Genomic DNA, 13,629 nt, shown 5'->3' with positions numbered 1-13,629 from the left:
AACGCCATGCTTAAACGAGCAAAACCAGCAATCCCAATCAATCTGTTCCCATAACTCTTTTCTTCTCCAATCCTTTCCTCACGCCTCGCTCGTCATCTTCTCAACCTGATTCGCTCCACAACCATTCACCCTACAGGCCCAGCACTCCTTCCCCTCCATCTCCTCGCCAATAGCCGCAACATCCGCACTCTTCCTCCTCGGCCCCTCCGCATCCCCATTAACATCAACACCACTAACCCACCAGATCCCCGCCGCAATAACCTTGGCCACAACCTCCACCTCCGCCTCATCCCTGGGCGCATAAACCAGCATAAACTCCCTAGGAACAAACTTCCTACACCAACCACCCCTCGCCAGCGGATGTCTCTCACCCCACCCCATCTCAATCAACAGATTCGCATCCGCAGGATGCAACGTCATATGCATTGACCCATCACTCGGATGCGCATGACAAATCTCGCCTCCACACGTCCTCGTAATCGGCACACTGGTAAACAACCCCGAACTATGCTTCTCAAAGCAACTCGTACGTTCCAACAACCTATTCCCGGGAATCCGGGCAAGACCTTTAATCTTGGCTACCAAGCACGCATAAACCGCCTGCCCACTCTTCTGCGTCTGCTGCCTCTGCGGCGCGATACCGCGGATGAGCGGCTTGGTTCCTTTGCGAGTGGGTAGCGAGGAGGCGGTGAAGTAGCCTTTTTGGGGGCGGAAGTGTGGGGGGATGGCGATGGGGCGGAGGGGGTCGCGCAGGCAGATTAGGGAGAGGAGCTTGATTTTTAGGTAGCCGAGGGGGGTTGCTGGGGTGCCTCCTGGGCCGAGGGAGAGGAAGGCGCGGTAGTCTTTGTGGATGTAGAGGGCTGTTAGGGTGGGGAGAAGGAGGGCGAGCGTTGCGATGAGCATGTGCATGTGGGTTTCTGTGAACATGCTTGGGTGAGGTGGTGGTATGGTTGGTTCGTAGGATGGGTGTAGGGTTGTGGTGGTGAGGTTGTGTGGGTCGACCATGTTGGGTGCCCAGGTGATGTTTTTGGATGTTCGTCCTGGAGGTAATTGAAGACGTGGAAATTGAACAAAGAAACCAGGAACAAGTTTGCTGACAGTCCTCTTATGCCTTCCTTCCTTCTCAACAAGACAAGAGAATTACAGAACCCGGGAAAGCACAATAGCTCCGTGGCCCCAGTAAAGAAAGGAAGATCAGCCCCACACGTGCACTGCAGGAAGGAAGGTCGGTGAGTACCACGCGAGACTCAGGGTCCGCGGGACCTAAGAGGGATGACGTTGAATTGATACAACAAACAAAGCTACCACTCAGATACCCAAACGAAAGCCTCGATGCAGTAGGAATCCAGAAGCAGAAGCCTAAAAGCCCCAAGTACCAGCTTACCTCCCCACCACGAGCATACACACACCCCTTCTTATAATCCCTTAAGAAACGCCAGCAAACCAACGCAGCAACCATAGCGACCGACCGACCGACCGACGTCAACCCCGTGGTCCCCAAAACCACAATCCACGTGCCTAGCCCCGCATCCGGTTAGCACGGCCCTCACCTGCATGTTTGTGGGGTTAGCGGCCGGCCGCGCTAGCAAGCCTATTGGCCCACATCACGGTGCCTGTGACGTTTGACCTAAATCAACAATGTTGGCGTTCGCTTCCCATTCTCTCTGTTTATCCACTCGCTGCAATTACCTTCGTCATTCTGTCGTGGGTGCGTTTATGAGAAGATGGTCTGGGCGCTTGAAGGTTTGCATCGCCGATGTGCGGGAGCAAGGGTGAGGGATTTGGGGGTTGTACGAAGGGAGCGGGCATGATGCTGGTGAGGGGGATGCTGAGATCAGCTGTGCTCACGTGGTCTTGTGCACGGTTATCTTTTCAGAAGAGGGGTTTTTGGGATGCTGACTGCTCGTGTTCAGCCTCTTTCTTACGTATGCCGCTGTCTTGGAGTATATGCTCGTTCGCTCTTCGCGGCATGAATTGGCGAGGTACGCTGGCACGCTTTGACCATCAGCTAGGTGTTCTGATCACCAACGGACGAACCGGAAGCTTGCCAGAAGGTCATCAGGCGCAGGACTAGCTTCGTGGTATCAATATCCGCTAGTTCACGATAGCTGGTGTCGGCGTTGTTCGATAAATACCTTGCAGCGTGCAGCATGCAGTGTGATCGGAGGAGCGGTGATGCGTGGCGCGCTGTGAGCTCTTTGCATTATCGCCGAGCTCGGAACTTGGGTTCGAGAACATGGCTGTCAGTACACGGTTGTTCGTTTTTTAGATTGGGATACCAGGTTTGTTAACGGGTATGCGTAATTGCAGCTATATATTCCACACTTGGGAAAGCAACTCGGTCACCTCTCGATTGCATTGACGCTCATAGCGCATTGGTATAAGCGGTAAAAGAGCGAAACGAGAGAAGAGAAGAGTAATTCACTATCAAGACTTTCGAGATGGTAGGGCCGCTTGCTGTTTGCGAAGACAGATAGGCGATGGACACGTACCACACAACAACGAATGCTCTACAGATTCCTGCGCGTTCCAGCGCATCGCGGCGCAATCGTGGATCAGTCTTCCCAGGTAATCCGCACCTCAAGAAGCTTGTAATCTGTGGGGAATCCAAGTTCAGTCAGATCATTACCCACGTGTTCCTGCCGTCCCGGTGGCAAACGACAATTCCACGACCCCTTCTCAGCTCGTCTTTTTCCAGTAATATTGACGAACACCGCCGATTCCATGTTGGCCTCTCTCTGTTTCTCGTCTGGCATGAAGATCTCAAGCTCGGCGGAGACCACTCTTTCGGCTTGGCGCGCGTCCATGTTCTTCAGGACCGACACTGCAGATTTTATCTCATGCATCATGTCAGACGTGAGGAAAAAACTCCTGTAGCCCCCTGGGCAGAAATTCATTATGAATGAAGGAAATTCTTTCTGGACTTGGACCAATTGAAGAAGGTCGACCTTCCGCTCTTCACCGGTTCCGAATTTGCAGAGGCGTATGATGATGTAACGGTTGATCGTTCGTAGACTTTCGTATGGACGCTTGATGAAGAAGACGTGCAGGTAATTGTTCAGTTGTCGGAAAGGGACGACGGGACTGTATAGCAGCAGCCTATTGGACGGAGACAGGTACATAGGCGCGAACTCGTCGTGGACTTGCTCATGAGAATTGACAAGGTTTATGGCGTCAGCACATTTTGGTTTTAGATGGAGGAATTCGGTGTAGATGGCGTTGCGTAGCTCTATATTCAGGACCTGAAATCAGCCCTGGGCAGGTAAATCGTGGGATTTGGAGACCTCTTACCTCCGGGTAGGTCAAGGAAATTCGCTCTGTGGCGGTAGTGTGCGCTGCTTCAAATTTCAGCATTCATCGACTGGCACTGCAGTGTCACACGGCTCTTTTGACACACCTGAGTGCCATGCTGTTGTCGCAACGACGAACGGAGTGCGTCTTCGACTCAAACTGGAGCCAGTTTTTGACTCAGGCCAGACTATTGAGACGAAGGCGCATTCGGCCTTCCAAAGGAGACTTGGCTTTGATGTTCGGTGGTTCGATGTCGTCAAAGAGGTGTCGTAAACAAGACAGACTCACACCTAAGTCCAAGATGCGGCCTCCCGCCAAGACCACGCTAAGCCTAAGGAATCGACCACCGGGCCGGCGTTAAGCTGCAGGCTGATTTCTCACATTCTCAAGCTCATCACATAAACCTGAACAGTCATTACTCGTACATTGCTCTCAAATCTTCCATGCACTATTCCTCCTGTACCTCCCTTCCACGAGAGTGAGCTCCTATTCCTCTTCCTCAGAGTCTGCTTCCTCAGGCTGTACCTCCTCAGACCGTACCTGCTCGGATCGTGCGTCCTCCGGTTCTTCCTGATCTGATTCTTCGTCTTCGGTTTCATCATCTTCGTCAGATACGTCGGAGCGGTCGCTGCGACCGATGCGGATGGGCCAATAAGAGCGGGCAGAACGGTTCAGGTCCCACCCAAAGTTGAGTAAAGGATATTGACGCATAAATGAGACGACTGCAAGCATATCGAGTGTCCATGAGCTCTGGTGCCAGCACATCTCGTTCCAATTGAGCTCTACACGAAAGCTGCAAGTGAAGTCCCTTGGTCTCTGGCTAGCGATAGGCTGGAAGGTGTGGCGTAGGAAGGTTATGAGGCGGTCAAAAGGCACCGTGGCATTGCCCTGGCTCAGGTATAGTGACCCAAATTCGGAGCGGATCTGCCGACTGACTTGGAGGAACTGGATGTTCTCGTCAAGAGATGGGTCGAGGTCGATGAAGTACTTGTAGACGGCGTTGCGCAGTTCTATAATGTGACGGGTTAGTTGGTCGTACTTGGATAAACTAGCCCACGGACCGCATACCTCCAGATAACCTGTCAAGGAATGGCGCTCTACCGCTGTGGTCCCTGCCGCCATCATCGTCAGTTTGTTCTTTCATGAAGCAGGATGTTCAACTGCAGCATACTTGGTTGTCATCATCGTGCTGTGCAGTGGTAGCTTGAATCCTCTGCCGGTGAGTAGTGGTGGACAGCTTTGTAGGTGGACTAGAAAGCTCTAGGAGCAAACAACATTGTTGGACGACAGGTCGTTTTGTCTCAGCGTCCGCCAAGATCTGCTGTGCAACGCAGACCGCGCTAGACACAAACTACCAGACAGGCAGCTTCTTGAACTCATAATACTGCCTCAGTTCTCGCACCTTCAGGTAAATGACATGCAATGGGTTATTACTCGTGGAATATGCTGGATCTCTAAGTTCTCTCAATGCATTGTATTTTTAAACTGCTGTCCCACCCCTGTCCCACGCATCTTCCCTTACTCCCGAGACATCGTGTGCGCTTCGGTGTACGGCTGCCAGTCCAAATTCAATCGTATACCTCCGCACTTGTACTTACGCCCTCCAATTTTGAGATGGATATCGTCGGTATCTTGTTCCGTACAGCCATGCTTCAGTATGATGTGAATATCTCCGTCCACGTACGGTACCGCACCAATATGAAGCCATACGGAAGATACCTTCTCAAACTCACGATCCTCCATATCCTTTAGAAGAGACACTTGAGTAGCGAAACCTAAATCGTTGTCAGGCTGGGAGTGGCCGGGCGGGACCAAGTTCCATCTGATGTTGAGCAGAGGATACTTTCGCATAGTCGAGATGACGTCCACCAGGTTGAACACCCAGTTTGTGGGGTCGTGATTCCCGCTGCCGAGCTCCACGCGAATCTTACAAGCAACGTCGTCAAGCACTAAGGTTCTAGAAGGGAGGATGAAGGCGCGTAGGAAGCTTGCGACGTCGTCGAAGTAAACTGCGGCATTGCCCTGACTGAAGTACAGCGATCTGAACTCGGCGCGGATTTGCCGGTTGACCCACAGTAGGTTAATGGCGTTGGTGTCACACGCGCATGTGTTGAGATCGATGAAGTGCTCGTAGATCGCGTTGCGTAGCTCTGTCTGAAGTGTCAGCTTGCGCCATCTAAACAAGCAGGATGGTGACACTTACCTCCAGGCAAGTCAAGGAACGACTTGCCACCGCGGTGATGTTGTCTGTCGCTTCGTTAATTAGTGTGGGCTCATGCAGAATGGTGTTCGGGCACGACTTACTTGGCTGTCATCGCGGCAGTATGGGATAGTAGCTCGGTTTGTGGGAACGTCTTGATAGAGCAAGTGTTTCCGAGAAATATTTGGTGTGTGTCGTAAGCAAAGTGAGCAACTTGACAAAGACGGCAGGGCGTAGATTTGCGCCTGCCAAGACAGCGCTAAGAAGATCAAGTGAGAGAAAAGATGTGGGTTCTTGATGGGAGTGCGCACCCGAGTGAAGACTGTTGATTGGCTTTGCCTTCACCTGGTACCACAAATTGTACGTTGGTGGTTATCACAGTTGATAAATATGGTCGAGATCACTGCGTTTATTCTAGGCTAAGCTGGCGCCCACGTTATCGCATTTGCACAAAAGAATAGCAGTGACGACGAGAAAAATTCGTTCCATATTCCAGAACTGCTGATTTAAGTGTTTACATCTTGACAAGCAGACCAAACTAGCGTCATAGACTCTTACTGCTGCCGGATCCCCATATCTTCAACTTCATCGGAAGAATCGAGCTCGTCGTTATCCAAATCTGCTCATACATCTGCGAACGAACCCTCTCAAAATACAATCAAGTCTCCTAAGTCTGGAAGGACCTGATATTCGCTCTCTGAGGCTTCGTGACCGTTAACTGGATCGTCTTCCTCGCCATCTGAACTATCCTCATCACTGTCCCCACTGTTCTCCAACGCAAGCTCTATATCGATGCCTCCGGAATTGGTATCAAACTCATCAAAAAAATCTTCTGTCACGCCCATCTTCGACTTGATCGAAAGGCTAGCGTCTAGGGCGAGGCCAGTCACGACCCGAAATGGCTGGAAGCTGTGTGATTCTTTAGGCGATTCGGACAGAGTGAGCCTGATGGAAGACAACTTGCTGAAATGTCGGGCACTCATATATCTCAGGTTGGTAACGGCGTAGGCGATGTCTGTGTCATCGAACGACACGGCGGAGTAGCGACCCATGCCCGCGCCCATGTCCCAGACCACTCTGATCAAAGGGTATTTGCGCATAACCGACACGACCTTGAGCAGATCCAGTGACCAGCATGGAGAAGCATCAAAATCAATGCTTTTGGGCGTTGGATTTCCGAGTCCTACTTTGAACTTGTAGATTACGGTCTTGGGAGCCGCGTCGGGGTACCGAATGAAGAAGAAGTGTAAGAAGAATGGAACATGCTCGAATGGAACCCCGGTTGTGCCTTGATATAAACGACTCAAATACAGCGTCTTGAACTCAGCGTGGACTTGCTGATTGACGCAGGCTAGGTTGGCTGCATCGCTGGTCGATGGGCTGAGATCGATGAAGTGGTGGTAGAAGGTATTGCGTAGTTCTGTTCTTGTGTTAGTCAACATATGGAGAGAAGGTACAGTAATTTATTTTACCTCCAGGTGCGTCGAGGAAGCTCTTTCTGCCGCAAGGCCTGCCGACGCTGTACCTAGATGGCCGTCAGTACATGCTCATCAAGAAAGGTTCTTTGCACTACTTACTGGCTTGTCATTTTGATGTCGCGCGACGATAGCACGGGCTAGACTCAATAGATCGGGTGGTTGTTGAGGATGGATCGAGAGTAGGTAGGAAGATCTGTTGTCTGCGAAAGAGCGTTTGTTTGCACCGCCGCCAAGACTGCACCGACAATCTCACGGTGAGCGAAGAAAAGTGTGAACCCTGCATTGGAAACAAGAGCTGGAAAACAGGATGACTGCGTCGATGACACGGAGCATACTCTAAGCTATTTCCTCGTACTGTCAAAGCTGATTAAGCTGGTTAATTTCAATCATGGCGTGTAGACTTCTTATGAAGATATGTTTCCACCATCTCAGTACGCCCCGGATTATCTTCTCATACCCCAGGCTCAACTCAGTAACCACCTTCTTCCCTAGCGACTACTTTCTAAAGCGCCTTCGCTGCTGTCTGGAACTTCTTAATCGCCATCCTCGTTATCATCTCCATCATCTGAACTCTCTTCCTCACTATCTGAGCCATCCTCGTCGTCACCCGAGGTTTCTGCAGTCTCTTCTTCACCGCTTGAATCATACTCCCAACCAACACGTACATTAATAACCCCGTATTTGGGGCTGAATCCGAGCCTGAAAGAATCTAGTTCCGGAGCGGCAGCCGTTATTGTGACCCAAAAGAAAGCGCTGAAGCGTGGGAGAAAGCAATTCGGGGTGATGGTGGGAAATAAGCATACTTCGTACTCGACTGATATTATACTTGCGAGCTTTCGAGTGTCCATGCTTTCCAATATGGAAATGATCGCGGTGATATCTTTGAACCATGAGATTTTGAGTAGAGAGTGTCGATGCATGATCGTGACCAGTTTAAGCAGGCCGATCAACCAGTTTTGCGATTCCAACCAGTCGAAGGACAAGTTGGTGGTGGAAGAAACGACTTGCGGTTCCGAATCCAAGTGATAAGGGAAGAAAACGCGTAGGAACCTGTCGACAAGCTCCGTAGGGATTGCCACGTTTCCGGAGGCAAGACAGAGCGAACCAAACTCAGCGCGAATCTGCTGGCTGGAACGCGCCAGTGCGGTAGCTTCGCCGACTGTAGGATTGAGATCGATGAAGTGATTGTAGACGGCATTGCGGAGCTCTGTATTCTGGTGTTAGTTCGCCATGTTCAACGGACGCCAGTGCTATATTTACCTCCGGAAAGGTTCAGAAATGACTTCCCGCCACCGTTGTCTCTGCTGTTTCGACTGTTAGCACGCACTCACTGAGAATGCTGGCTGGGTAACGTACTTGACTGCCATAGCGGTGTTGCGCAGCAGGGGCTTGTTCGTCTCGGAGTGTTGCCCCATAGACGGAACGACTGTGTAGGAGGGTCCGGTGAGAACTGTAAAGAAGTAATGATGTTGTTGACGAAGAGGCGTTTGTCAGTGACCCGCCAAGACCGCGCTAAACCAAAGAGGGATAGTGAAAGTGAAGGCAAGAGCTAACCTTCCCTCTTGTCTTCTCTGTCTTTCGCGCTCGAGCCCAAGGGGTCTTTTCGCGGAGGGTACTTTGATTGTGTACATTGGGGCGGAGATATTCGGTAACGGTGGTTACCCTCCCTCTTGTCATCCTCCGTCTCCATTTATGGAAGCTGTTGCTACTATAGCGTATAACAAGTTACCACCTTAACGAATAGCTCGAATGAAGATCAGATCGCAGTCTGAGTCAAGGGCGGACTTTATTCAATCATTTCATCCGCATTACATGCACAATATCTGGTCTCTGCTCTCGAGACCATCTTTCCCGTTGTCTGAGACTTGTTCACCACTATCTGAACCGTCTTCCTCATTACTGGAACAACCCTCCTCAGGGTACGACTCCCAGTCTGACCAGCCCCGAAAGCTGCCCTCACATCTAATCTCTACTTCAATACCTCTGCATTGGGTAGGGTATAACAACGACTTGATGCTATTGACATCTTGCTTAGTCACACCTCTCTTCAACATAAAAGGCAGATCAGCCTCTACTTCGGTCCTGCGGAACTGGCTGGGTTCGATGGAGTTGTTCAAGTAGAGCATGACGGAACCCAATTTCCCGAATAATTGGACGTCCAGATCCTTCAGGGCTGACACGGCGTACACGACCCCTGAATCGTCGAACGTCGCTTTCTTAAAATTGTCGACCAGATTCCACGCAATGCTGATCAACGGGTAGTGACGCATGATCGAGACAACTTCCAGCAAATCGAGCGACCAGTCAGCCTTCAGACCTCCAGGGTCGTGTTGAGCAGTACCAAGGCTGGCCTCAAACTTGTATGTAACGTCCTTCAGCGCCGAGTTGAGATATTGACCGAAGAACAAGTCGAGGAAGTAGTGGACGTTATCGAACAAAAGCCGGCGTCCGCCCTGGTACACCTTGTGCAGATATAAGGTCATAAACTCTGCGCGTATCTGTTGGTGCACCGAGGCCAGATCGGAAGCTTTGCCGTCGGACCATTTGGATATATTGCGGCGTCGGATCGGTTTGCAGCGATTGCAGCAAGGTCGTGGTTGCGACTGGTGATCAAGATCGTCGATGAAGTGCTGATACACAGTATTACGCAATTCTGTCAGGTGTTAATCAGCTTCTGAAAGCAGTGTAGAACGTAGGATGAATTTGGTACCTCCAGGTAAATCGAGGAAGCTCGTTCCGCGGCGGCGGTTGCTAGCGCTGCCAGCGTTAGTACATGCGCATCAAGAGAAGGTCATGTGCAGGGCTTACTGTGTTGTCATCGTGATTTCGCGCGACTGCCGCACGTTGCTTGGGCGAGGGTTGATAGTTCAGCCTTTGGTGGAGGTTTAGTCGAGCGTTAGTCCACATATTGATGTGTGCGGAGATGCGTTTGCTTGTACCTCCGCCAAGACCGCGCTAGGAGGTCGAGCGAAAGTGAACGGAGCACAAGAGCTGGGAGATGATAGGACGCGAAGGAGCAGAGCAACAATACCGCGAATTTCATTGCACATGTGTAAGAATACGATAGAGATATCTCTTACTAACATCAATACGCACCCTCTCTCTTCTCATACTCCATCCCCATAACAGTCCCCACCTTCTTCATCCCACTCCAAATCTCCGCATCAACCTCCAACTCCAAGCCCTCAACCTTTGTCGCCCCACCATCAAGGCCCCAAAGCGAGACACCCAAGTAATTCGTTCCGTTGTAGTTCAGAATACCTTCTGTAACAGGGAACTTAACCTGCGGCCCAACATTGCTAACGTATTTACCATACTGCCAGCCATTAACGTAAAGCTGGACGCGGTATGCAGGAACACTCGAGCCGCTGCTGCTGCTGTTACCAGAAGAGGTGCCGTTCGTGAAGGTAAAGCTGAGCGGGATATCGTAACCAGATGGCATGTTGAGATCGAATTCCGTGGCGAAGAAACCGATTCCAGGAGCGGAGATACCGTCGGCGACGGGACCGGCGGAAGCAGTCCATTTAGCGTCGGTGGCGGAGAGAGCACCGGGGAGGTGCAGACCCTGGCGCTCGACGTAGAGACCGCCTTCGTTGAGGGGACCGCGCGAGATGTCGCGGTAATCTTCTCCACCCAGGTTACCGGTGAGCTTCCAGCTGATGTCGGAGGCGTCGTGGCCGGATAGCTTGTAGTCTAGGATACCGCGCGGGTTCTTCATTGTCTCGGTGCCGATGGTCCAGTTTTCGTCGAGACCCTGGTTGTCGACTACGACCGTGATGGTGTACTTCTTTCCCTTGGTTAAGTTGGGCATGGTGAAAATGGCACTTCCGTTCAGGGCTGCGTCGTATCCGCGCCATGAACCAAGGAATTGGTCGCCGATCCAGGCCGATGAGCCGAACGCTGAGCCACCTTGGGTGGTAAGGTTAAAGGTTGTTTCGTTTCCAGATGCAGTGAAGGTACCGCGGAACAGTAGTGTGCCGGTATGGTAGCCGTAGTCGGAGCTGTACAGCGATACTGGGGTATCAAGAGGACGCAGAGAGTTGTATGTCTTCTTCAGATCTGCCGCAGTCCACTCGCTGTCATCGTATCCGGGTTGGATCTCAGGAAGCGAGTCGACGTACTTCCACTCGAGTTCGCTGAGTTTAGGAAGGCTAACATCGGGCTTGGCGAATTCGATGTCGGCGCACAAGGTTCCCTGCTCGGAAGTGGTGAAGTCGACATCCTGGCCGTTGAAAGTCATCTTGGACACATCAGATGACGCGCCACCAAGAATCTCGACAGTGGTTGTAGCATTGATATCACCAGTGAGGGCGAGGGTATTGCCAGTGACGTTGGCAGTGCGCATCAGGTAGCCTGCCTTGAGGATAACAGGGTTAGACGAGTCGTGGGGTGCCTGGTCGACGGCCCAGTAGTTGAAGGCTTCGACGCGGTCGACCATGTAGACGTAGATGGGGCTGTCAGCTCCAACCTTTGCCACCTTTCTGCCTCCATCAGCCTTGAAGCCCAAGACTGTGACTCCGCTAGTAGTCATGCTCTTGACATCGCCTTCGACGACTTCCAGTCCAGTAGTAGCAAGGGCCAACTCATGAGTCTCTCCAGGGCCACCATATACAACCAAGACAGTCTTGTCTTCATACTTGTGCCAAGTGAAGACTTCGGCAGTAGAGTAGACAAGGGTGGTGCCGCCAATATCGTAGTCGCTGACGTGGATCTTGGAATCGCGGCCGTTCAGCGTCAGCGAAGTGCCGTTCATTTGGGGTACAGTAATGTTGCCCAATGTCGACGTTGCAACGTTGAGCTTGTAAGTTGTGGAATCTAGCGAGTTGTACTTGGAATGCCTGACGAAGTAGAATGTCGTCTTCTCGTTGGTGGCGGGAGTAACGCCAAGATCACTGCTGGTAGTCCACTTGGAAGTCGAAGCATTGCCGCGTGCAGCGGTGAGATACGCAGGGCTGACTTTGAAGAAGTTTGCCTGGAGCTTAAGCTCGGAGTACTTCGCGCGGTCGACCTGACGGTCCTCCTTGATCGGTGCAGCGTAGTCGTAGCTAGTGTAACCACCGGGATGACCAAGATTACCCCAGTTGGTTCCACCGTAAGTCATGTACAAGTTCAGAATCGTGACGCCAAAGCTGTAAAGTTGCTTGTAGAAGACACGGTTGAACTCTGCGCCAACTAGAATGCCGCACTTGTCGAAACCTGGTCCACCCCAAGGGTCGAAGCTGCCAGACTGGAACTCAACAATGGAGTAAGGCGTGGTAGGACTTTGCTGCTCGTGAAGCTGATGCCAATTTGTTGGAAGATTGCCATCTGGCCATGTGGTAGGGTTGGCGCAGTCGAATCCAAGAGGGTAGCCGTCATGACCGTAAATGTCAACAGCTGCAGGTTGACCGGGTGCGTTGTTGCCCTTAGCAGAGGCATCGTTGCTGATCAAAGGCACAATAATACCGGCGTCGCGAATCTGATCTTCGACGTATTGCATGTAGACAGGATCCGGGAAAGGCTTGATAGCCGAAGTGGCTTGTGTGTACTCATTCTCGGGCTGAACGAGAATGATGGGTCCGCCATTGGTGATTTGCGCAGGCGCAATTGTCGCCAACACATTCTTCATGTAGCTATTCTGATATTAGTAAGACGTCGCCTACATCTAATGGAGGTACGTACTTGTCGGTCGCCTCCAGGAAGTCAGGCGCACGCGTTCTCAGCGTGCCATTAACTCTCTGAATCCATCCGGGGAAGCCTCCACCAGATACTTCCGCGTTGATGTAAGGACCGGGTCTCGCGATAAGATAGATGCCAGCTTCCTGTGCAGCATCGAAGAAAGGCTTCAGGTCAAAGACACCCTCTTCGCGGTAAACACCGGGTTTGCCCTCAAGCAATGCCCAGTCTACGTAGAAGGATACACCGTTGTAACCAAGAGCCTTGATCTTCTGGAAGACATCGGAGTAGAGATCAGGCACCGGTAATCTGTACGGGTGGACCTCGCCAGAGTACAAGAAGATGCGTTCGCCATGTACGAAGAGTGAATCTTCATCCCATGTGACCTGCAATGTCGGTTAACCATCATCCTTCCAGGATATCTAGCAACTCCTCAACTTACAATATCTTGCAAAGCCTCTCTCTTATACGGCTTAATCCACTGCTGAGGCGAATACCCCACAGCCCTCGCCGCAGTCTCAACCGCAAAACATCCCAGCGCAACCGCGCCTGCAAGCTTTGAGAAGCTCTTCATACTGACCAAAATACGAAACCAAAGGTCAATTTGCTTGTGGCCCGGTCAGATTCCGCGGGGATGGCACGAAATATAAAGCTTCCGGAGCTTCAGACGGTATGCATGTAGCCGAACCGGGATCTTTCCTCGTTCCTGTCAGGTAATGACAGCATCGTTTCCAAGCCGCTCGTGCCATTGCGATCCGAACGCACATACCTCTTTTCCCCAGCGACTTTCCCCAGTTTACCTCCATGTTGAGCATGCTAAGACCGCGTGTTGAACCGGATGAGTAGCCGTAGCGATACTAGCATGGTCTAGGGTACGGCGAAGCGACTCAAACGCAAGTAACGATTCCACCAATATCGCAGCTTGGATGCTTGTTAGTGGAGTCGATGCCCGCATCTCGGTTGAGGCAAGCGGGGAAACATGTCCGATGTGCGCCATGGCCGTTG

At 51.7% G+C, this 13,629-nt stretch overlaps 4 protein-coding genes across 4 annotated transcripts; all 4 read right to left on the bottom strand.

Moving 5' to 3' along the window:
- Positions 1-78: 78 nt before the first annotated feature.
- On the bottom strand, positions 79-927 carry J4E90_006296 (uncharacterized protein; the record flags this gene model as incomplete). The annotated part of the gene is made up of 1 exon (XM_051435843.1): positions 79-927. The coding sequence occupies one exon, from the start codon at positions 925-927 to the stop codon at positions 79-81; it is 849 nt and encodes a 282-aa protein (XP_051290701.1).
- A 2,850-nt stretch (positions 928-3,777) lies between these two features.
- J4E90_006295 (uncharacterized protein) lies at positions 3,778-4,568 on the bottom strand (the record flags this gene model as incomplete). The annotated part of the gene is made up of 2 exons (XM_051435842.1): positions 3,778-4,339; positions 4,564-4,568. 2 exons carry the CDS (start codon positions 4,566-4,568, stop codon positions 3,778-3,780), a joined length of 567 nt encoding a protein of 188 aa, XP_051290700.1.
- Positions 4,569-4,809: 241 nt separating this feature from the next.
- J4E90_006294 (uncharacterized protein) lies at positions 4,810-8,659 on the bottom strand (the record flags this gene model as incomplete). Its single annotated transcript, XM_051435841.1, has 4 exons — positions 4,810-5,445; positions 6,175-6,911; positions 7,541-8,176; positions 8,524-8,659. The coding sequence occupies 4 exons, from the start codon at positions 8,657-8,659 to the stop codon at positions 4,810-4,812; spliced, it is 2,145 nt and encodes a 714-aa protein (XP_051290699.1).
- Positions 8,660-8,777: 118 nt separating this feature from the next.
- J4E90_006293 (uncharacterized protein) lies at positions 8,778-13,198 on the bottom strand (the record flags this gene model as incomplete). Its single annotated transcript, XM_051435840.1, has 4 exons — positions 8,778-9,622; positions 10,066-12,581; positions 12,631-13,010; positions 13,067-13,198. The coding sequence occupies 4 exons, from the start codon at positions 13,196-13,198 to the stop codon at positions 8,778-8,780; spliced, it is 3,873 nt and encodes a 1,290-aa protein (XP_051290698.1).
- Positions 13,199-13,629: the final 431 nt, after the last annotated feature.

Source organism: Alternaria incomplexa, assembly GCF_024043165.1.
Source record: "Alternaria incomplexa strain BMP 0042 chromosome Unknown scaffold_8, whole genome shotgun sequence".
NCBI classification, from domain to species: Eukaryota; Fungi; Ascomycota; class Dothideomycetes; order Pleosporales; family Pleosporaceae; genus Alternaria; species Alternaria incomplexa.
Note: the sequence above shows the minus strand (reverse complement) of the source record. Positions and strands in the feature narration are given on the sequence as shown.